The 24,803-nt window shown below is 41.5% G+C and overlaps 1 protein-coding gene across 3 annotated transcripts in view; it reads left to right on the forward strand.

Moving 5' to 3' along the window:
* The first annotated feature begins 6,590 nt into the window (after positions 1 to 6,590).
* LOC103178934 (zinc finger CCCH domain-containing protein 6) overlaps positions 6,591 to 24,803 on the forward strand; it is a 29,993-nt gene continuing 11,780 nt past the window's right edge. Inside the window, exons 1-8 of one of the 3 annotated variants that reach the window (XM_007893929.2) lie at positions 6,591 to 6,773; positions 18,113 to 18,236; positions 18,733 to 18,925; positions 19,116 to 19,232; positions 19,763 to 20,144; positions 20,574 to 20,704; positions 22,156 to 22,299; positions 24,378 to 24,489. In XM_007893929.2, coding sequence (XP_007892120.2) covers positions 18,232 to 18,236; positions 18,733 to 18,925; positions 19,116 to 19,232; positions 19,763 to 20,144; positions 20,574 to 20,704; positions 22,156 to 22,299; positions 24,378 to 24,489 — 1,084 coding nt within the window. In that variant the 5' untranslated portion in view covers positions 6,591 to 6,773; positions 18,113 to 18,231. Of the gene's footprint in view, positions 6,774 to 6,832; positions 7,100 to 18,112; positions 18,237 to 18,732; positions 18,926 to 19,115; positions 19,233 to 19,762; positions 20,145 to 20,573; positions 20,705 to 22,155; positions 22,300 to 24,377; positions 24,490 to 24,803 lie in introns of those variants that run through there. The other 2 variants (XM_007893927.2, XM_007893926.2) reach the window with 2 other exon arrangements.

Genomic DNA, 24,803 nt, shown 5'->3' on the forward strand with positions numbered 1-24,803 from the left:
TTCACTGCTAAACTCTGCTCAGGCAGCATCCGGTAGTACAGAACACTCTCACCAGCAATGTACACCTGCTCATCACTGAGTTGTTCTTTTTCCAGTATGGTCTTCAGATCTTGGGGGCTGGATAAGACAGTAGTTGAACAATTGAACTTTATTTGGCTGAATCCATGTCTCTTATTGAAACGATGGAGCCAACCTTGGCTAGCAACAAAGCTTGTGTCACCATTGAGTACTTTGGAGAACTTCTCAGCCTGTGCTTTCAATCTTGGACCAGGAATTGGGATGCCTTGTGACTTCTTTTGCATGATCCAATTGTAGACCACAGTGTCCAGTGTTACATCCCTGGCTGGTCGGGCTCGCTTTCTGGATATACTAGCTGTCATGGTGAAGGTTCGCAGCTTGAGTTCTTCCTTCAACCAACCTCGTAATGTCGACTCTGGCACTCCAGCTTCACGGCTAACTCTGGCTTGTGATTCGCCACATCGTATCCTATTTACTAACTTGAGTTTTTCTTGGACTGTGTACGACTTTCTTTTCTTATAGCTGGTAAACCTGTTGTTCATATTGTTAAAAAAACACAAAATACTGCAGATGCTGGAAATGTGAAAATAATTTTCAGATTTCCATATTGTTCAGTTCAGTGCTACAATATGTTGTTGACAAACAGTGTACTTACAGTGGATTTTGTGTTACAATAGCGTCTGATAACTGTGTTTAAAGAACGTCTGATGAAGAAAGGTTGAGACCCTGATGGATCCGCGTTAAACAGGCACCCGCGTCACTAACACAACATTAATTGCAACGCCCTTTACTCAGACGAGGGGGTTTGGAGATACTTCCGCTATCACCAGCGCCCTCAATCCTGACATTAAAAGGCTGCGACCTACAGGTCGGGACGATCCGCTCACTCAACTCCTCTTCCCCCTCAGGCATTTCCTGCCGCCGCCGCCATCTTGTCCAGCAGCTGCTCGGCTCCTCCCCAGCGCAGCTCTTGGGTGTTTAACACTCGCCAGACCGGGGGGCGAGGGGAGGGGGGGGAGGGGGAGGGGGGAGGGGCTGCTCTGCTCCATACAGAAGCAGTCACAGCCTCCCGGTCACTGCCCTCGCCTCCCGCAACACACGGGGCAACGCGCGAGCGGAAATGACAAGCTCCGCGCTGCCGCGACTTCCGGGAGAACGGGCGCCTGAGCCAATGGGAGGCCGAGCAAGGGGCGGGATATCCGGTTCGCCCGAGACGGTAGAATAGCGAGCGACAGCGTCTGACCGAACCCCCAGCGATGAGCGCCTGGAGTGTGAGGGATCAGCTCAGCGTGGAAACCCGGAGGGACAACCGGACCTGGAAACCATGTCACCGAATAAAACAGATCGCATTTATAACGTGCCTTACACCCTCAATAAGACTCAAAACCCTTTTGCATTATTTTGTTTAAACAAACCCGGTGTGATTATGGTCTCTTTCTCTTTCCGACAGCAAGTGGTGGTTAGCAACGTTCACGTCACCAAGTCCAGGTTGGTGAGCCAGTGGGAGATGTTTTGAAGACAAAAGTTTTTATTTCAGCTATCGACAGTCACACCAGGGCCACGTCTCAGTTTGGAAGCTTCTGTGCCTCCTCTCCCACTAACAACAAATCGCCTTTGTAATAATAATAATCCTCGCATTTGATGTAGCGCTTTTCATGTCTTCTAGACGTCTCAACGCGCTTCACAGAATATACTGTAGTTGAGGGTCGAACAAGACGGCAAGTTTTCAGACTGGCTTAGTAAGGTGCAGTGTGCGTCCTTGGATGGTGAGGCTGTCAGCGCCAGAGGTGTGGAGGTGCTGACGGGAGCCAATAAGAAGGGTCTCGATCTTGTTGACCTTCAACTGAAGAAAGTTAGCTCTCATCCAGGCCTTGATGTCTGACAGACAGCAATGGTCCTGGAGTCAAGGGTGAGGACTGTGGTTTCATTCTGTCACGGTTAGCACTTCCATTTTGGCAATGAAGCTTTACACAAATCAATGATGTGACCAACATGATAATATTTGCACCTTAAAGCATGATTCGATCGTGGCTATGAAATTCTCCTAAATGACAATCCAAAATCATGACATTGGGCTGTCCAAATTTGTTGTCACACCTGAAATCACCTAATTTCCTTTAAATAGTGTTTGGAAAACATCTACCTGCTGACTCCCTACCAACCTGCCCGCTCTCTCCGTTCATTGGGCTCCGGCCTGCTCCATGTCTCCCGCCCGACCATCGGTGGCCGGGCTTTCAGCCTCTCTGCCCCCACACTCTGGAACGCCATCCCACGGTCCCTTCACCTCCCTTCCTCCCTTGCCTCCTTCAAGACCCTTCTCTTCGACCGCACCTTTGGTCTCCCTCCCACCTCTCTGCCTTCCCTCACCCCTACACCACCCCTCCCCCATGCTCAGGCCCCAACACCTGACTGTCCAGCGCTTTGGGACATCCTCCCGATGTGAAAGGCACTCTATAAATGTAATTTTGTTGTTGTTGAGGTTCTTAATGGGTTGTGAAAGCTTAGAAGAGGGAGGGGACAAGGAAAAGAGATTTCGGAAGAGTTTCAGGGGGCAGGAGCAATGCAGCTGAAGCTCACCTGTGATGGCCGATGAATGGCAGAAAACAAATCAGAATTAGTAGTGTGGAGAAAGTGCTTGAATACATAGGGTCAGAGAACTTTGAGGTAGGGTGGGTAAAAAAACATGGGAGTCTTTTAAATGCAACAACAAGAAATTTAGTTGGTCAGATGAGGATGGGGTAATTAGCGTTCAGATTCCAATGTGAGAGAATCTGTGGAGTTCTAGAGTGGAGCTGAGCAGGCTATAGCGAGGAGAGCAATGGAAAAGTCAAAAGTTATGGTAAAGGATTTCATTTATGTAAGGGGTGGTAACAGAACCAGGCATTGTTTTGAAGGTGGAGAAAATCCTGGTTGAAAGCTTTAAAGGAAAGTTGGAAGGCTGAACAAAACGCCACACTTCCGTAAAGGATCCTCGAATTATAATGAGCGTCTGGGAAAATTGAGTCAGCACATGCTCAGGAAGCACTGATGGGAGCCAAGCATTATTGTCTGTTGTATTGGTATGAAGTTAAGGCTCAATCAAGACTTGATGTCAGAATAGCAAGTCTTACAAACAAGGTTGGAAACCAAAAGGTAGAAATAGGTGTTATTGGTGCGCATGTGGAAAGTGGACCAGATTGTTCTCAAAGGAGACTATGTAGATGAGAAAACCAGTTACGGTTGTCTTGGGTCTATTATCTCAGCAGCTAGTATAAATGGGAGTTTAAAAAAAGCCGACTTCCAAGCAGGAAGTGACATGAACAACAACCTGAGAAGCAGCTGGCTGTCTTTTTAAGAGCTGAAAGCTGGGTTATCAGTGATGGCAGCCAAGGTGCACAATGCTTTTGGTTAAAACCAGTCCACAGTAGGTAAGTGCGTGCTTAACTGGGGACGTGTGTCTAAGAGTTTACTAACATTTGTGAACCAAACGTTCAGTGGGGCTGCACTCTTAAATTCCATTTGTTGAAATATAGTTACATTTGAGCCTGCCTATTGGAAACTACAAGACAGATAATGTTCACATTTATTTATTACTTCACTTTGTATTTTGTTTAGTATGTTGGAAGTTCATGCATCCACAAAATCGCATTCAAATACAACAGTTAATAGCCCTTTTTCCTCTCTTTTTTGTTCCCCACTTCCCATCCTCTTCCCACTTTATTGTTCTGGACCTGGGCTATCAGCTGCTCATCTGTTAAATGCTCAACAACAGGTACATCATCATCTATTGTAGTCCACACATCCAACCAGTTACTCAGTGTCATATTCTCTTCTATAAGATCCTTTAGCTTCTCCTGGGCTGCCTGGATTTCCTCTGCTGTAAATCCCACTAATATGTCATCCTCGATGATGTCATCATTTGGTTCTTCTGGGAACGCATCACAGAGACCCTTTAGCCAACACCTCTGGATGCAGGTTGTACTCACCTCATCCCATGCTCTTGCTGCCAGGTAGAACATCTCTTTTAGATTGATATGATTTAGGTATTCATTAACAGCTAAGTTAGAATTCACAAGCCCCTTCACAAGTTCCCTCCTATAGATCCTCTTAAAGGTGGCAATTATGCCCAGGTCAAGTGGTTGGATTGTGCCGGTTGCATTTTGGGGCAGATAGAATACTTTAATTTGTCCATCAAAGATTGTAGATTGATAGCTGGAGGATGGGCAGGGCAATTGTCCAGGAGCAGGACAGCTTTCTCTGGCAGACCTTTGGATCGAAGGTGGCATTGAACACTTGGCACAAAGGAACTGAAAAACCAGTTTCTGAAGATGTCTGTAGTCATCCAGGCATTTCTACTGTGGTTGTAGTCAATTGGCATGGATTTCATGTTCACATGGCGGAAACATCGAGGGGACCGTAACTTGCCAATGCAAAGGGGCTTAACTTTGTGAGTCCCTGGCTTATTTGTAGAAAATAGAAAGGTCACCCTGTTCTTGAACCCTTCACTTTCATGGTCAGCCGTTTTCTTCACTTTGGTTTGTTCAGGCAGCATCCGGTAGTACAGACCAATTTCACTGGCGTTGTACACCTGCTCATCACAGAGTTCCTCTTCTTCGAGTATGGTCTTTAGTTCTTGTGGGTAGGATGAATCAGCAGTTGAGCAACTAACCTGGTTAATTCCATGTCTCTTGTTGAACCGATGGAGCCAACCTTGGCTGGCCACAAAGTTTGTGTCACCATTAAGTTCCTTGGAGAACTTCTCAGCCTGTGCCTTTACTATTGGGCCAGAGATGGGGATGCCTTGTGACCTCTGTTGCATGATCCAATTATAGACTACAATGTCCAGTGATGCATCCTTGGCTGGACGAGTTCGTTTCCTGGATAAGCCCACAGCCTCACTAACTGTCATAGTGAAGGTTCGCAGCTTAAATTCGTCTTTCAACCAGCCACGTAATGTCGATTGAGGTATACCAGAATCACGACTAACTTTTACTTGTGATTCACCAGATCGTATCCGATTTACTATCTTGAGTTTTTCTTGCACTGTATATGACTTTCTTTTGCTCATATTGTTCAGTGCAGGGCTACTGTACTCTGCTGCTAAATAATGCACTTTACTATGGTTTATATTATTCACAATATTTGTGATTGCAATACCTGCATTTAAAGGATATCTGATGGAAAAACATTGGTGCCTGCATTATACACCAACGATGTACAGGATAACAGGGAATATAGATCAGTTATTGAAAAAATATTGCTAACTCAACATTACAATTAATATTTGTGGTTATTATCATGCCCTGTTGTAAATAACCAAATGCTCTGGGTAGAAAGGCCTTTTAATCAAATATGAAAGTACCCAGGCTGTTCCATCACTCATGGGGCACCAGAGCTAAACTAATTGTACGTGAATATTGTATTCACTTTCAGAACTGAGAAAAGTGGGTATTACAACATTTTATGTTGCAAATTCACGGATCAATCGTCAACTGAAAGACAAAACTCCAGGCATTTTTTTTAAAAGAAGAACTGAAACGATGGCCGGGGGGGGGGGGGGGGGGGGGGGCAAATATACAGAAGCGAAACACGGGCTGAGGGCAAGAAGACCACAAAGAAATCACTGAATTTGAATGTTTCACATACCGCCCCAGACCCACCGCAAACGTGAGGGAAACGGACAAAGAAAGAGGAGCTCGGCCAGGCTGAATGACACAGACCCTGATAGGTTTACGGGAGGCGGCAGGGGAGTGGCTCCACCCGGGGAACTTTTTTAATTTAACAAAAACGCTGAAGGAGTGGCAATCCTACTGAAAGGGCAATATTTTCAGGGCAGGCTGGGTCGTCTAAAAGCAGCCGGCTCTTGTGACCACCTTTCCTCTGATACGCTTTCTGCCCAATTCACTATAACGCCGCGTCGAATAGTTACCCCCAATTTTTACTCAAAACGAGGAGGTTTGGAGACGCCTCAGCGCCCTCAATCCTGACATTAAAAGGCTGCGACCTACAGGTCGGGACGATCCGCTCACTCAACTCCTCTTCCCCCTCAGGCATTTCCTGCCGCCGCCGCCGCCATTTTGTCCAGCAGCTGCTCGGCTCCTCCCCAGCGCAGCTCTTGGGTGTTTAACACTCGCCAGACCGGGGTGGGGGGGGGGGAATGATCTGCTCCAGACAGGAAAAAGTCGGGTGTCTTTTACACTGATCCTCGCCTTCCTAATACATGAGCAAATGCGCGAGCGGCGGGTCGCGTTCTGCGAGTTTTTGTCCCAGGACCCAGTCCGAAGAGACGGGGGAGGGGGTACAGAGGCCAGCGAGTGGGGGGGTGAAGGGAAGTGGCCGCACCCATCGCCGACCACATCACCAAAGTATCATGGCGCCCAGCGAGGGCCGTTCCTCTTTTTTTCTCTGGAACATTCGCAGCTTTTCTCTCGCGCGGGCGCGTGCACGCGCACACAGACACCAACCTAACGTGCTGACACGGAAATGACGCGGGCGAGAGCCTGATTGACGAGGCACTTCAACGAGACCCACCGGCGATGGGCCAATAGGAGGCCGCAAGTGGCGGGGGTGGGAGGTCCGGTGTCAGGTTAGGTTGAGGCGGCAGAATGCGTCGTTTTTTTTCAAAAAAATTCGGTAGAGAAGCGAGTCCCCGCGGCTGCGCGAAGCCAGAGCACCGAGCGCCATGTTTGTGAGGAATAACCACAGCGTGTGAACAAATTCCTTCTCCTCTCGCCAACCAAACTCACCAAGAACAAAACGGCGGAAAAAAAAGAGGGGTATCAAACTCTAGAGCCAATACGCAAACAGTTTAACCAAATAAGACTCGCGTAAGACTGAACGCTCTTGTGTTATTTTGTTTAACCAAAAAAAGCCAACTGTTTGACCGTGAAGTTTTTTTCATCTTCAGCCATCAACAGTCACACCAGCAACGTCTCAGTTTTGGGAGACTCTTGTGTCTCTTCTCTCTCTCTCAGTCTTGTTCTGTTTTGTGGGGCAAAACAAAACCAATGGCTTTTGAAAGCCTTTTCTCCAGTCCCCCAACCCCAGTTGACAAAAATGATGCTCTAAACATGACAGAGTCTGAGCTGGCAGGGGATGAAAGGTCGAGTAACATTCTTATATATCAACCATTCTGCAATAACTTTTTATTTTATAAGTTTTAACCTTGCCATTATCTTATCTATATCTACCTGTTTAATTTTTTTAAGAGAAAAAAAGGAAATCAGTTTCATGGGAGATGAATACTAAGCAGTTTGCATCTCTTATCTCTCTCTCTCTCTCTGTACAGTATGTTTGCTGGGAAGGGCTTTTCCTGTCCTTTTTTTTTAAAAAAGGCTACAATTTGTGCATGCTTGTTTTTTTAAAAAAATCCATTTGTCCATAACATTACACTGCTCATCATGGTAAGTTTTATACTTGGTGGGAGGGCGGAGGGTTGGAAGCTTTTTAAAATATATATATATATATATATAAACATAGGGAATAATTTGATTTTATTTCTTGTAATTAACGAGATTGAATGTCTTGTCTCCGAACTTCTTTTGTCCGTGAAAAACCTTCTCGAACGGGAGCCTCTGGGGCGGATCTGGTTTCATGCTGTCTCATCAGATTACAGACTCCATTTTGGCAGTGAAGCTTTATGTAAATCAATGGCCTGCCTGACCGACATGTTAACGTTTAGTTTGTTGCGCCACAGAAATACCCCATGAGCACAGAACAAAGGAGTCCCTCTCCCAAGCTTAAATTTACAAAGCAAGCATAATCACGTGGACTTTTTAATATAAAAAAGAAAAAAAATCGGAAAACAAAACTGTTTAACCCCCCCCCCCCCCCTCGGTTTTGCTTTTTTTTTCTCTCCAGCAGTCTTTTGCACATAGATCTGTAACATCAATTCACCTGGTCGTTACAAAATTAAAAAGTCCAAGAATAGTCAGTTTGGGGGAGGGGGTTAAAATTAACTCAGAACATTGGGGCTGCCAGATGTTTTTGTGTTCAAAATTTTAACTTTTCAGCTCTTAAGATATTCTTTGTTTAAATATACTTGCAGCTGACTACCCCCTTTTTTAAAAAAGCTTGGCAACTATATAACAAGATGATTCATTGCATCACAATTTTTTGTTTAATTTGTTGTAGACTCGTAAATCTGAGACTGCAGTCAAAAACGCATTTGAATACAGTAGTTTCCCCTTCTTCTTTTCCTTCCCTCTTCCTCTTTTCCAACTCGTCCCAAACCCTAGAAATCATTTCAGGTTCAGTGGGAATGCTCGCATTACGCATAGATGTGGAATGTTAAATGAGTTCCCAGTGGATAAGTAGTCGAAAAATATAATCTAAATGACGACAGGGGAGACAGATTTAACATACTTTTTCTTGTAGAAATTGTTTGTGAGCCATTTATTTTGTACTAGGTTAGTTGAAATTCATACTTGATGTAGCCGGTTAGATTTCGGATGAAAGACTTGATAACTTGTAACAGATATGTTCAAAGTATCTTACCAATTTTAGTACAAAGAATTATTTACAGAACTTTGTTCTGTCAATTTTCTGTTGATATTTGATAGTAAAAAGTAAGCAATAAACACGGATAGCATTATTTGAGTACAAGCTTGGACATGTTGCTGAATTAAAATACATTAATGATACTAAATTGGTTTGGTTCTCTATGCCAATGATGATTTAGCTCCTTCACAATTGGGCTTGAGTAAAATTATTTAGTACAGTAATCCTCACTTTTAAACTGGAAAAAGAACCAAAATGGATAAAACACAAATGAAAAGATGTTGATCAGAAATCTTTGCAACTACAGTATTTTATTTTTACGGTTTGATGATGCAATTTCATCATTGGAGCTAACTTTGGAAGGTTAAATGAGGAGTGAAAATAGTTTGGGAATAACTTCCTCTGTCAATGTACTCCCTTAATGCTCATAGTCAGAATTGTATGCATGATTTTATTTGAGGGCTGACATAAATAGATGATTGTTCTAAATATATCTGTTAGCAAGGATGTCCATGTTCTTGTGAAACATTAAAACTTCCTGTTTGAAATTGCAGAGACGTAGGGCTTGTTATCTGAGTGTCACCCAAGCATTAATTAATTAATGTCTTAAATTGTAGAAATTTTAAACGTGGTGGTCCAGTAAGTTCCCAATATTTTAAGATGAGAAATTAGAATGTTGGTTCACACTCATTATTTATCAGTTTGTGCTTCTCTAATCTATGAGATGATCTATAAGAAGAGCCAAGCAGATCACAAAACACTTGCCCTCAGAAAAGCAGTCCCAGGGGTGTTTTCTTTCATACACCTCTTTGTAACTAGTTACAGAGTGAGAACTCTCGAAGCTGATTACAAAATGTTTGTCTCTTGGGGTTTTTTAATGTCAGGGAAAATTTGGAAAGGATGAGTGAAAATAAAATTGTTTGCACCCTCGTCTCCCTTTTTAAAAAAAACTCCTGTAGTGCTTTTGATTCTGGTTGGTTTTCCTTATCTTTAGAAAGATACTTGATGTGTGGAAGATTAAAGTATTAAGACAGTTTTAATTCCACAAATGTAGTATCTTTCAGGTGCTCCTTTTGATTCCCAGATGTCATACTCGGGTTGTATTGTGTTTTGGTCAGGCTGCACCTATAGTACTGCGTACAGTTCTGGTCACTGGAACATAAGTTGGATGCCCAGACCCTAGAAGCAGTGCAGAGGAAAATAACAATGCTCCCCAGTGTCAGAGAAATGAGCTATTATCAACAATTAGACAAGCTAGAGCTCCTTAGTCTTGAGGGACTATAACTCAGAAAGGACCTTATAAAGGTGTATATAATTTTATATGGGATTGAAAAAGTGAACCCTTTAGGATGCATCAAGACAGTAGAACAAGTGGATTTAGGTTTAGAGTTGTAAAAGGGCAATTTCAGAACAGATAGCAGAAAGATTTTGGATACTCGGGGTAATCAATAACTGGAACAGGATGCCAGGAAAGGTGGTAGAGGCAGACACAACGTTTAAAAAGCAGCTCGACACTATGATGGGAGGACGGAAGGGTGGGTAATTTGGAGGGATGAAATCTTGTGAATCTTGTGATTTGGCTAATGTTATCTTAATATTGTGATGTGGTATGATTTGCATATCTCAACAAATGCAAGTATATATCTTAGCAGGTATGCCTTACCCTACTTAAATTAGCTTCCACCTGAAGTCGCAACAGATTAATCTATGACTGGATAGTGTTGTATTCATAATGCTGCACATCAGGATGTAGGATTCATCCATCATTCATCCTTGCCATGACCTGCTCTGCCTTCCCCCATCTCCGCAACATTGCCCAACTCCGCCATTGCCTCACTCCTTAGGCCGCCAAAACTTTCATTACATCCTATGCCAACTCCCTGCTTGTCAGTCTTCCCAACTCTTCCCTTCACAAGCGGCAGATCAGCCACAACTCTGCGGCTCATTTTCTCTCCCACACCAGGCTCTGTGACCCCATCACATCCACCCTCGCTCGGTTCCACTGACTCCCCATCCTTCAGAGGATCGAGTTCAAAATTTTTGTCCTCACCTTCAAAGCCCTCCATAGCCTAGCCGCTTCTTACCTCTCCGACTTGCTAAATTCTTATCAATCTCCCTCCGCTCAGCAGGTCTGCTCCATGTCCCCTGTCCGGCCCACCCAACCATTCGTGGTCGGGCCTTCAGTCTCTCTGCCACCACCCTCTGGAACTCTATCCCAAAGTCCCTTTGCCTCGCTCCATCCCATGCCTTCTTCAAAGTGCCCCTCTTCGATCGTGCCTATGGCCACCCTCTCTGCTCTCCACCCTCCCTGATCCCAACCCCCCCCCCCCACCACTCTCCCACCCTGACTAATCCCTGACTGTTCAGCACCTTAGGATGTCCTCCTGAGGTGAAGGAAGCTTTACAAATGTAATATATTGTACGATTCATTCCTGGGGCCATGTTTTGATTTATCTTTAGGGCGTTTTAAGGTGGTTTTCCTATGAAAGCTTCACTGACTTCAGTTTAGTAAACTTGTCCAAGTTGGAAATGGAATGTCCCTTACATATTTAAATACAAACCTCCAATGAAAGAAAATGTAGTGTCTGATTAGTATCACACTAAGCACTCGACCAAAGGCCTCAAATCGGTCGATTGCCACTAGGTGGCACTCTTGAGCATGAACAAAAAGACTAGAGGAAAGAGCAATAGAACTGCCTTAGACCAAGGAATACTTAAAAATCTTTATTTAGCAAATACATAATTTTATAAAAAAATGCTCTTAATATTTTGGGAACATGGTTGGCTACTATACTATTTTGTCTCTGAAGCTGGAGTTCTCATTCAGCTTTGACTAATGGGTTGAAAGTTGGTCATCAGCAGTAAATGTTGTATGCAAACAGAGTTGGAATCTGTTTATGGAAGATCTGGTTCCTAGTACTGTCAGCAATTGGGCAAATTGGCAAACTGACTCCAGTTTATAGCGTGGGAAATGGGAAAAGTCATTTGGAGCAATGTGTGCAGGCAAAAGTGTTCTTCTGCAGTCATTCAATTTCATTGTTGAGCTTTAACCTTCATAAGCTCAAACTCACCCAGACCTTTGCAGCCTGTATTCTCTCTTGTACTAGACTCCTCATAGCATCATTACCCCTATTCTTGTCAGGTTCACTTGTACCCCAGTAAATGAAATCGCAATTCTTGTCCTTGCCTTCAAATACTGTCACAGATGTGCAACCCATCACCGTTAACCGATATTCAGCCACAAGGCCTCTACTTCTCTGGAACTTTCCTGAAGCTCTTCATCTTGTAGCTTCTCTCTCCTTGCTTTCAAATCCCTGATTATAACTTGGGATGTTGCCTGTAAGTTGCACTTTTCCTCAGTTTTTTTTGTCAAGTGCTTTGACTTGTTCAATCCTACTTTAACAGATGCTATGTGAATGCCAATTGTTACAGTGGATTTATAGTATTTTGTGCTGTATCAATCATACTATGACTTGGGTGTAAGAAGTAGAAAAATATTCTGTTTTTCAACATTGACATAGTCACTTTAATGAGCAAAAATATTATTTTGAAAAAACAGTTCTCAGCTTATCCAGTCCCTATGGCATTGCTTCAAAGTTGTGGCAATAGAGTAATGAGGTTGTCATGCCTGTTCCATGTGCAGAATCTGAGTCAGCATGTACCTACAGTCCCTCAGCTGCCCATGTTGAAATAAGTTGCAACTGTTGCTAACAAAGTTTGACAACACATTCTTCTTTAACTGCAACAAACACATGTTAAATGTTAATATAGCATGCAAACAGAAATAAATTAGATCAAAACATGCAACTTCAAAGAAATAACAAACTACTTCTGATCCCAATCTGTATTTGAACTTCTAACTTAGGGTATTACACTCATGTTTTTCTCAAGTGAAGCTGACTTGGGTGAGAGGAAATGTATTTTCTTTTGGTCAGCCAGGTTTCTGACACGTGCGGAAACCTATCATCATGCTTAAAAGTATCGAAACCGAACTGAGATTTCCACGCGTCTTACCTACACATGGAAATCTCAGAGATAGATTGTTGGAATGGAATGTGCATTCTCTCCCTCGAGGGATATATCTGCTCACCTAATTCCGGAAAGCATTAGGCGCAGGTTGGCAAGAGCCAAAGCTTGAGGACCCCAGACTGTGCGTTGGGGTTTTGCTAGAGTTTAACCAGCTAAAACCTCATAACTTGCCGTTGATATTGCTGTCTGGCAAGCTTTCCTGTCCAACTAGGACAATCCTAACCATTAGAGCATTGACTTGCAGGGTTAACAGGAGCTGAGTGGAATGACTCCCCGCCCCCCTGTGACTGGTCTGCCCTTCCAGGTCCTGCCAATGAGGCAGGCTGTGCTGTCATCAGCAATGCGCTAGAATACAGTAGACTCGTCTGGCTCAGGAACCGGACTACTGAGACCGCTACAGAGGGTTTGCTCAATTCCGACATTCCATTGTCAGGTATGTCAATTTGGAGCCAGTTCAGCTCCAAGGAGATCCTGCTTCCCTTCAACCCCCGCCCCCCCCCCTCCTAGGAGGATAGTCACTAGTTGGTCATTCGACATCCAACAAGCGCAGGTTTCAACCTTCACTGGGTGAATGGTAGGTACAAGGAACACCCTCCGATCATTGCCACCGTCTTCCTGTCCGCAGCTCGGGCACACATCGCTTCGCAATGAATGATGTTTCCACCATTTGGAGGTGCAGAGTTTTAGCAGCAGCTGCTTGTGTCTCTGAGGGCAATCAAGGTGGATTCCAGGCGCTGGATGTATGAACGTGCGTTCACAAACTCGGACTTCCAAGTAACGCCTTCCAGCAGCTGTCGCCCCAAGCCTCAGAGTTTCCTCATCAGCTATTTGGCTGGCTTCTGCCTTCAATGTGGTGGTTCTGCTGTTGACTAAGTCAACATTTCTATTGTGCAGGTCACATACAAATGGATGAAAGAACAGATTTTACGCATTCTAGAGTGCTAGGAGCTTTCCCACAGGTGTTAATACAATAAAATCAAACAACCTATCTACCCCAGAAATATTGTGGCCAAAATGTTGTACTTGCTCTTGTTAACTGTTTTTGGTCACCTTTCTCCTACCTTGTCTGACCTTGTTCATTGATTAACCCCTGGTGCCTTTCATGTGAGTTGTTTTGCTACATGAAAGGTGTGTATACAAGTTCAAGTTGTTAAATAAGCTTTTTTTTTAAAACTGAGTTTTTAACTCCTGTAAAGTTCTGTACATGTTGTTGGCATTCCCTCAATTCTATACTTCACCATTTGGAGGAATAGCTAGAAAAACTGGAAGATACAACCAATATTATTCCAAAATTGTATTGTCCTGGACGAGTATAGTGCTGGTGAACTAAAACTGCCTTTAGTATGCTCCACTTACATGCCTTAACCCCAGTTTCAAAAAGTATGACATTATCCCATTTTCGCCCACAGCCATTCTGAGTTGTCTCTGGGTAAGATTGTCAACTTGGGGTGTGTGTGTGATGGGGGTGGGGGGGCTAAACCACTGGGAGCTGACTTTGAGACTCTTCTAGGCAGCAGAAAATACTTCTCAGCCTTCCAGTTTGCTGCATTCAAATTCAGACCTTAGAGGTAAAGGCGACTACTCTTCTCATTTATTCCATTTTAATACTTTCCTTGAAGTATGCTATTTTTGCCATTACATTTTTTAAACCATTCAACTGTATTCTATGACAATAACTTAACTCCCAATCAGAGCTCTGCAGCTTGTAATCTCTCCCGCACTTGACCTTGTGAGTTCTTCATCACCACCATTTTAGCTCCACTGGCTCCCTGCACCTAACAGATCAACTTTAAAATCATTATCCTGTATTTTAAATACCTCCATTGCCTTGCAACATTCTATCTGAGATCCCCTGTGACCATACTCCCTCTGCCAACTCTGGCCATTTCCTCCACACTCCCCCCACCCCTCCCCTATGCACTCTTTGTGCCCACCATTGGTGAGCAAGCCTTAAGTCACATTACTACCACTGAAACTTTCCCAAAATCCTTCTGCTGTGGCTCTTCCCTCTCTGATTTCAAGTCCTGCGTAAAAATTTACCTCTGACTGCCACCTGTTCCCCTCCTCGTTCCCTCTCAGCTCAGGCTCATGCTCAGTCTTTGTAAAGTGCTCTGACAAAAGCGCTGTGTAAGTGTACATTATTGTACTATAATTAGTATTTTCAGTAGAACACGTAGAATATTATTTTGGGTCCCATGTTAATATAGAATTGCCCCTTGTGAAATGTGTGTAGCTTCAAAGGCAGAATTACAGATATAGAATACGTGTATTTTGGTTGGATGAGAGTTGATTTGTTTCATGGCCGTACCTTAACATTATATGTGGGGGGAACAAAAGTATTGTGATTGTGGCCTGCATATTAATCTTAAATATGAATGAGTCAAAGGTGTACTTGTTTCCTATGTATCATGATTGTCACAGTAGCCTTGTTTGTGATTGCCATTTGCAAACTCAGTGTTTCTTGGCAGCTTTATTTTTGATGTCTCGTGCTCTGAGTGAGTATTAATTGTCTGTTTTTGATCAACCTGAGATTTTACATTTGTCGATTATCTTGTGGACCCCTTTGTTAAATTGTAGTATTGTTACTTACATCCAGATGTAATTTATTATGTAAATCTTCAGTAAGTTTTTGTTAGCTTAAAAGAAGGAGTTTGAATGAAACCAAGGTAATGTAACTTCCAGCGTCCGCAAATTCCATTACTCCAACTTAGAATTGACGAGATTTTTTCAATTTTTTTGATTATCTTGCATTTTACGTAGCCCTTTTATTACATCGCTGAATGTTTGAAAGCGCTTCGCAAAATTGTAAAGTGCAGTTGTGTATTTATAGAATAAGGTGGGCATGAATAAATGCATCATATTGTCTCACAAATATCCATGAAGTGAATTACCAATTTTTTTGGGGGGGATTGTTGGCCAGGACCCTGGGAGAAACTTCCCTTTTCAAATAGAACTACGCCATCTTTAACGTTCACATAAGCAGGCAGGCAGACATACTTGATTTATTTCAAGTTATTATGTTATGCCAGTGTACAGAATACAACTCTACAATTCTACAACCATTTTACGTTCCAACTTTGCCAGTAAAAGTTAATCATAATCAACATTATCTCTTTAGTTTTGTCCCAGTTATGTGGCTAAGCAGGTAGTCTCTTGAGACATTCCATTGCTGTTTTCCATATGGGAAGTTGACATCTGTCCACAATACCATGTCTGAGACCAGAAACCTGCCATGTAGGAAATTGCAAACATCTTTGAGTTATGCATTATACAGTACTCCTTCCCTTTACTTATGATTACAATACAAGGTCCTTGAGTTATACAAATTGATTTTCCTCTCCCATAAGCCATCACTTCTGAAAGTTGCACCTCTTTAGCCAGTTGGATTAAATACCTCATATGCAACCTCGCACAGTTGGTTGTCACTGCTTGATAGTAATAGCTATCATAGTTGAACCTGATTCTGTTATTTGGCATTCAGATACACATTTCTGTCAGGAGAAGGAACCATAACTTATTTGGGGCAGCAGTTGAACGTGCAATAATTGATTTCAGCATCTCTGGGTTAGAAAGACAAATAAGCAGCCAGGGTTCCTGTACTTAGCTGCTATCCAGTAATCATTGCTGGGAAGGTGGTAAGGGTTTGTAGACTTCTAGTGACTGAATCAGGCTTTGTCTCAAATAGCTTTCCAGCATTCACCCTCAAAGCTCTTTGAGAAAGGAGAAATTCGTAGAACTGTATACCCCCTATTGCATCTTGTAGATGGAGTGGTGGCATCTGGTTATGATTCTAGTGAGACAAATTGTTCTATTATTTTGGCTGAATGGGGAAGAATTAACATAATGACATTCAAAACAGCAATATTAGGGAGTCCATACTAAAACAAAATGAGACAGACTGACACAAAAGATGTGGCTCAGTTAGTAGCATTTTCACCTCAGAATGAGAAGGCTGGGAACTCAAAGTCTGATGCTCCAATATAAAGTTGGGGAAGAACTACATTGTCAATTTGCTGCCCTCTGGATGAGTTGCTAAACTGAGGTGCTGTCTACATGTTCATATGGGTATTAAAGATTTCGTGTCACTATTTGAAAAGAAAATATTTTCCCCAGTATTATTAAGTCAAGAATCTTACGAATATACTTGGTTATCCACTTCATGGCTGTTTGTTGTGCACTGTTGGATGCGCACGTGTGAAGTTATGCTCATACGATTATTAGGTTCAGCGCGTCCTTAAAAACCTTGTATATACCTTTGCACATATACACAGCAGTGCTTTTGCAGTATCTCACAGGGGTTGAATCTAACTTCTGCTCAGAGGCTTATGTGGATAAATAGCATGTGGATAGCATATATTGCATGTTTTGTGCTGATAGCATGATCTCCACCTCTATGGGAGGATTGCAATGTACTTTAAATTATAGTATGCCCTATATATACATATACACACACACATATATGTCATGTATGCTAGCTATACAGTACCAAATATATTCAGAATCAACTTGATATTCTGCATTGAATTTAAAAAGAAAAGAAATATTTTTTCAATAAACGCCTGAAATTATTTCAGTACCTGGCATAAATCTTTAGGTCATGCATGATTGGGCTTTACAAGTTTGATCCATATTCAATCACAACACTTTAGAACTCCAATTGTTTCATTAAAAAAAATCATTTTTTGTAAAGAAATTTGGCTTACTCCCAATTGTTTGTATTGAGACAATAATTTAAATTTGGAATTCTGACGTTCATCAACCAGTGTCTTAGTCCCACAGCTTGTGAACGAGCCTAAATTTGATTACAGCCTCGTGGCTTCAGAATACTGAATTACTGTTTATAAGTACCAATTTTACTAATGACGTTGTAATTTTTGTTTTCTCCTCATTTCTTTCTCCTCCCCCCACCCCAGTTAGTAAACCTCTTTTGAGTGCTCAATTCCTGGATTGCATTATGTTCCTGGCCTAGATGAACCTACCTCCATGTTTCTGCCTCACAACTTCAGCTCTGAACCTGTTTCAGAAGCTGGAGATTTTTGGCAGAAACAAAAAATGTGGGTGACACAAGATGGTGTCTGGTGGAGGTTCAACTGCTGAGGTACTATGAATTGCATGTATATCTAGCGGCATCTAAATGAACACTAGTATTGTCAAAGGCTTCTGGAAGTCACCTATACATCAGTTAAAAAGTGAGCAGGAGTGAGTCTTGCACCCGCCCACCACCAATTTTTTTTAATAGTCTCAATAAATGAGATAGGAAGGAGCAAGATTAACCTTGACTTGAATAATTCTCCCAGGACAAAAAAAAATAATGTTCAAGTTCAATCTAATGATTGCTGCGTTCATAGTTGTAAATCTTAGATCTGAAGACCATTCTCTTTTCTCTCTCATCCTCTTCACGAATGCTTATGCACGTGTACACACACGCACACTACATGCATATACACACAAACAAAGTGTGTGAACAGGACAAAAAAACTTTAAAAACAAAGTATACCCCTATCTACTGAAAAGAGATGTAATGAAAATATATTTTATCTGTAACACAAAATTCTTCTTTGTTTTCCAACCCTATGTACCAATTAAGATATGGATTACTCCAGCCATATGTTACACTCCGAGGTCCTGAGTGTATCCTGGAGCAGCTCCATTTACTTTAATACAAACTTTGGATTGTCCTGGGAAGCAATCTAGAGTTGACCAACCATGAGGTACATAATGCAGTACTATTTGAGTATTGATGTGTGGTTTCTCGTATTGTGCTAAAGTTCAGCTGAATGCAATCCAGTGTGGATTGCACTCAATTCCTCCAAGTAGTAAATTGGGAGGCTTGTCAAGGATTTGAAAGAAATATGATTCTCTGCTACAGTTAAGTATACTAGTATATTATTTTATGCCTTTTCTAACTAGGTGGGATAGTGTTGAATAGATAGTACTACCCTTAGACTTTCCTACTTTTTTTTAGTATGGTTGATGATAGATCATGGCTGCTAAATAATATAAACAAATAATTAATTTGAAACATAAACTACTTTTCTGTAACATTTAAAAGAGAATTGACTATAAAACACAAAGCTTCCTTAAAAATGTTGCAGTTTGATGTTCATTTTTTTCAAAAGGAAAAGCTCTACTCAATTCAGACTATTTTTAAATATTTAAAAATACAGTAGCTTTATGTGATATGAATATTAAGTTGGTATTATACAGGGAAGACGGGGAACTTGAAGATGGAGAGATAGATGATGATGGAACTGAAGGAACCCAGGAAGTAAAGAAAAGGACAAAAGATGTTAAAGAAAAGGAAGATAAATCATCTCATAGGAGATCTAAGAAGAAAAGAAAGCGAGAGAAAGAACGGGTAAAAAGAAAAGCAAAAAGAAGAAAGAAGGAGAAACACAAGGTATTGTTTATTATTTGACTGATATCTTGATTGTTGGAAAGTAGATATTTTGTATACCTATAGACCTGTAGTTTTTTTTTAGAAACAATAATAGAAGTAGAGGATTTAATTCTTTTCTTTGAAAATACTATGAGCATCTCCATTCAAGTGCAAGACCCTTGAAGATGAATGAGTTCGAATTTTCTTACAGAAGCATTCCCCTTCCAGTGGGGATTCAGATTTCAGCTATGACTCTGATATCGATGCAGAAAAGTCGTACAAGAAAGGCCCTGCAATCTACAGAGATTTTGATGCTTCTTTCATTCCGGTAAGCAGTAGCCGAAAATTGTTTTGATGTGTTGGTGTTTTTTCAATAAGAAAGTTACAATAGTGTTTTACTGCATTAGTACAATTTATACAGTGCTTTGTTGAGTAACTACTTTAGCCTTCATTGTAGGTTTGGGAAGTAATGTACAAGAGCACCACCTTTCCAATCTGGCCAGTTTGTTGCAAGTGTATTTGAATGATACAGGAAGGGATGTTTAATCCCACTCTTTTGAGACAGTGTGACTAATTTGAAATCACTGCAGTAAATACATCCTGTGAAGGGCTTTCAGATATTTTGCTGACATGCTATATCAAATGTAAGGTTGATTATTCCACTTATGGTCGTGCTTACAGTCACCTCCCTCTCCCCCTGGCTTGGGGTCAGACTCCGCCACTGTCAAGCGCTCTGGGATGCTACCCTGCGTGAAGGGTGCTATGTAAATGCAAGTTGTTGTATTCCAGTAAGATTTTCATGGTACTATTGGTGACTGGTTTGTGTGTGGATATCTCATGAATCTTTAATCTTTTTAGCATCCACAAGCACCTGGAAATTACATGAAGCCTGTTCCACCCTTGCCTGCTCAAAAATCTTACAACAATAATAATAAATCTGAGAACCGGGAGTACCCGGAGAACCGGGAGTACCCGGAGAACCGGGAGTACCCGGAGAACCGGGAGTACCCGGAGAACCGGGAGTACCCGGAGAACCGGGAGTACCCGGAGAACCGGGAGTACGCTGAGTATAGCGACTACAGTGAAGAGAAGTATGAAGCCTATGACGAAGAGGAGTGTGATGATTTCGCTCATGAATTGAAACAGTACAGACAGGCAAAGGAAGCCTCAACTGGGTATAATCCAAAAGGACCACCCCATGGACAGAACAAAATGCCTGGCATGAAAGGTGGCCAGAAAGGTCAGTTGTTTGTTTTCAGGAATAATGAATTTTAGAACTGGAGTTTTTCTTGAATATAAATGCATGTTGAATATAGTCCTAGTAGCACTACAGCTACTATGGCTGTTTTGTCAATTTAAGCCTCAAGACAACATGATCTTTTTTAACTCACTAGTTTTTATGTAAAAATACTGTAAGAATATGCTTGTTTGTTGGAGGTCAATTTGAGGTGCCTAAATATTAGAAGCGGTGTCGCATTATCAAAGTTTGCCCTTAGGGAAAGTCATTTCAGGTTGGTTGCTGGCATCTAGTGACCAGATTTGTTGACAAGATCTGTGGTGATGCAGCCTATAATTCTAAACATTTTACTTTTTCTCTTCAGGCAGGTGTGCAGTTTAAGGGCAGACTTCAAAAAGCAGAAAAATAAACTTTACTCTGGAATTATTTCAGGTCCCATGCAAAAAGGTAGAGGTCGAGGATTTGGTCGTGGACGTGGTATGCGAGGACAACACAAACAGAAGCGCAAAGGTTGGGGTCCTGGAAGAGGATCTGACGGTTCTATGATGGAAGGTGGTGATGAGGTAAAACAAAGGAAACAAATAAAGTATTGTACATACTTTTTTTAAAATGAATCATACTTTTTTTGTTACTTTGAACTAAAATTATTTATTGTAGGGCATTCTACTTCACTGGATACAATGGAATATTACCTAGTAACACTTCGGGTCAAATAATGGAATTTTGTTGATGAGATTTATTTCTGAGATACTATTACTACCCATTATGAGATCTGACGTGAAAGGTGCTATATCAAATGTAAAGTTATTTGTGTGTCAGCCTGGTGCAAACATAGCGCTCTCATGACTGAGGCAGCAGGTTGGGTTCAAACCCCACATTGGGACTTGGAATCACAGAGTGTAAACTGACACTCCAGTGCAGTGATGGGTGGTTGGCGGGTTGCGTTGTTGGAGACGTTAAACCAAGGTCGAGTGTCGTTGCCAACAATTTCCAAAATAAAATTGCTAAAATTGGTCACCTGCTCTGTGGCTGTGTTTCGTCCGCACAAAAATACACAGTAAATCCACTTTATGGTATGTCCTGTGAAGCACTTTGAGATGTCTCAATGATGTGATGAGGCGCTATATTAAATGCAAGGAGTATTATTATTGTCTGGAATATTAGATGTGTCAACTCGAATGTTAAAACGATGTGCAGAAGCAATTTGAAAACCTAATAGAATGCTGCGGTGTACAGCTACATCGGTAGAATGAAAGTCTTTAGAAGTTAAAGCAAAAGCATTACAAACATGGGCTCAGACCTCACTTAGAATACTATGTTCAGTTTTGGGCACTAAACCATTAAAAGAAATGCACTGGAAAGCTTATAGGAAAGAGTAACAATGCTTATCATAGGTGAAGCGAATCATAAAGAAATTGTTAGCTTTATAGTCTTGAAGCAGTTAAATGAGGAGTATATTATTATTGCATAGGTAGTTGAAAGTGGAAATGAGTGTAGAAAAATGTAAAAAGATATCGCGAAAAGTCATAAATGTTTGAAATAATTGGCTAAACAATTTACCATACTCATTTAAAAAGCAACTTGATGCTATGATAGGAAGATGGTATGGTGAGATCAGATGGGCTGAAGAGCCACCTTCATCCAAACTCATCTTGTGAAGGTAATGGAGGCAAAAACATTAGCATTATTCAAACTCCAATTCGAATCAATGGGAGGGCTCGAGGAAGGAGCTTCTGTGACCCTAATAATTTTTAGACTTTTGTAATCTTGCAAAATTAATCTTTCTTGGGATTTAAATATTGAATTATCTTTTATTAAAAAGTGATTGAGATTTGTATTGCAAAACATGAATCTTCTTGGGTGGTAATGAACATTATGAATATATAAACTATATATGTTTGCTGTTTGAAAGATGCAATAGTAAACTTGCAACTATATTATGATAACTCAAAAACTAAATCATGTTCACACATTTTAAATAAGCAAAAGTACTGATGAAAATTGTATTTCACAGGATGGTTATGGAGGAACATATGGAGGACCACATTTTCCGCAGAAGAGAAAAAACAAAAATCAAGATTTCTGTCACCGAGGTTCAGGGGAAAAAAATAGAAGAGGAGGCATATGCAAGTATTTTCTGGAGGGACGCTGTAATAGGGTATGTTATTTTTGAAGTTTGTCTACTTCAAAAATGTGAGCGTGTCTCTCTCTGTTTGAGTGTGTCTTTATGTGTGAGTGTCTATGTAAGTGTGTCTCTCTCTATATGTATGTGTTTGTGAATATGTCTGTGTCTTTTCTATGTAAATGTGAGTGTGTTTGAGTGTCTCTGTATGAATGTGTATGTGTGTGTCTCTTCTGTCTGTGTATGTGTATCTCTCTTTGTGTCTGAGTGTGTCTCTCTGAGAATGTGTGTCTCTGTGTCGGTGAGTGTGTGTGTGTGTCTCTCTGTATCTGTGGGTGTATGTGTGTCTGTCTCTCTGTGTGTGTGTATATGTGTCTCTGGATCACAGTGTCTGTGTGTGGTGCTGGACCCTGAGAATCAGGAGGTGGTGAACTGCTATTAAGAAAAATGCTCTACTGTTTAAAGGAAAGATATGCTCTGGCCAATTCTTACCTAACCTGTTACATAACAAGTTACTTACTGATGCTTGTTAGAAAAATGCTCTACTGTTTAAAGGAAAGATATGCTCTGGCCAATTCTTACCTAACCTGTTACATAACAAGTTACTTACTGATGCTTGTTATCTTGTTGGAAGGTTGCTCCTTTGAAAGAGAGATTTTATGTAGAGCTTTTTCATCCATCTTCCTACTTGTCTGCACCCCCTCTTTTCTCATACCCCCCCCATACAGTGACATAAATACAGCCAGTGGATTATGGGTTTCACAACGCCACTTGAGGGATGGTCATAAGCTGGGCCAATAGAAAAGTGTGGCTGCACTTTTTCTGCGGTATCAACTACAAACGCCCTTCTTCGTTACAATCTTGCTAAAAAGTGAAGTTTCTGGCCCTGGGCCTCCCAGCTGTTTACCCAAAGTCAGTGTGGGCGGGGTGGCTCTGGAGGCCCTGTTTTTGTGATTGTCTGTGTGAGTGTCTCTGTTTGTGAGTGTGTCTTTCTCTATGTGTGAGTGTCCATGTGCGTGTGTCTCTCTCTCTGTAATATGTATGTGTTTGTGAGTGTGTCTGTGTGTCTCTTCTATATACGTGTGTGTCTGTGTTTATGAGTGTTTGTGTGAAAGTGTATGTGTGCCTCCTGTCTGTGTATGTGTATTTCTCTCTTTGTGTCTGAGTGTGTCTCTCTCTGAGAATGTGTCTCCCTCTGTGTCTGTGAGCATGTGTGTGTCTCTCTCTGTTTGTGTGTGTCTCTGTCTGTGTGTATGTGTGTGTCTCAGTAAGTGTGAGTGTGTGCACACATGTATGTGTCTCTAAGTCACTGTGGCTGTGTGCGGTGCTGGACCTTGAGAGTCAGGAGGTGGTTAGCTCCTTTAGCCTCGTTGGTGTCCCTACCCCCCCCCCCTTCCCCACTCCCACCCCAATGGGACACCCAGTGTTTGTTAAAGAGTCACTTAATACAAAAAAATCAACAATCTAATATGTGCTATTTCCCCATCTTTAGTTTTTATCAATATAGTGAAAAAATGCAGATTGGCAGTAAAATGTACCAATCAACCCCTGCAATTCTCCACAAAATCTGTCAAATTTCCCCACATTTTTCCTAATTTCCTAACAACAAAAATGTCTTGATTGATTTATGCTATTAATCAAGAAATATTCAATCAAGAAAAAACTGAAAACAAGACATTGATTTAAATTAGATTCATGTAGACTCGTGCGAATGTTCAGCGGACTGCTTCTTGATGGCCCCACGGGCCATGGGTTGACCACACACTGCTCTTAGCACATTGAGAAGTATCCATAAATATATAACATCTGATATTATAGCACATTTCAGCAGAGAATACTTTTCAGTTTTAAAAGATTTTTGTACACAAGTCTTCCACAGCCGAGAACCCAGGCAGGAATACTCTTTTCATTGTCACTGATCAGAAGAGTGCGCAGCCTAGTACAACCGGGCTTCATTTTCCTTTCCATCCACTCCTTACTGCCTAGGAATTCCTCCCTTTCTGAGAACTGCTCTGTCTGTCCTGACCTGAGTTTTTCAAAGATTTTCTACTTTTTGCAGCTATCTTGCTTTATTCTGTTCCAGTTGTATTTATATATTTTTGTTTTTTTAATAGGGGGACCAATGCCGGTACAGTCATGACGTAGTTCTAGAGAAGAAGAAGGATATCTGCAAATTTTATCTAAATGGTTATTGTACCAAAGGAGATAACTGTATTTTCATGCATGATATCCTTTATGATTGTTACATGCATTTAGTGGTTGAGTCACAGATCTGAGACTTCATTTGTTACAAGAGACTTTAAATGGAGTAAAAGAGCAGAAACCTTGGGTTAACATACATAAATCTTTAAAGGTGGGAAAGCAGATAGACAAAGCTGTGAAGAAAGATAACGTGATCCTAGGTTTTATAAATGGGGATAAAGAAAATGAACCAAATAGGTGATGCTTAACCTATATAAATTGTGACTAAGAGTATTGTTTTCAATTTTGGTTACCCTGCATTAGGAAGAATCTGAGGACCATAGAGAGTGTGCAGAGGA

This window comes from Callorhinchus milii, unplaced genomic scaffold (assembly GCF_018977255.1).
Source record: "Callorhinchus milii isolate IMCB2004 unplaced genomic scaffold, IMCB_Cmil_1.0 Scaffold3, whole genome shotgun sequence".
Taxonomy (NCBI): domain Eukaryota; kingdom Metazoa; phylum Chordata; class Chondrichthyes; order Chimaeriformes; family Callorhinchidae; genus Callorhinchus; species Callorhinchus milii.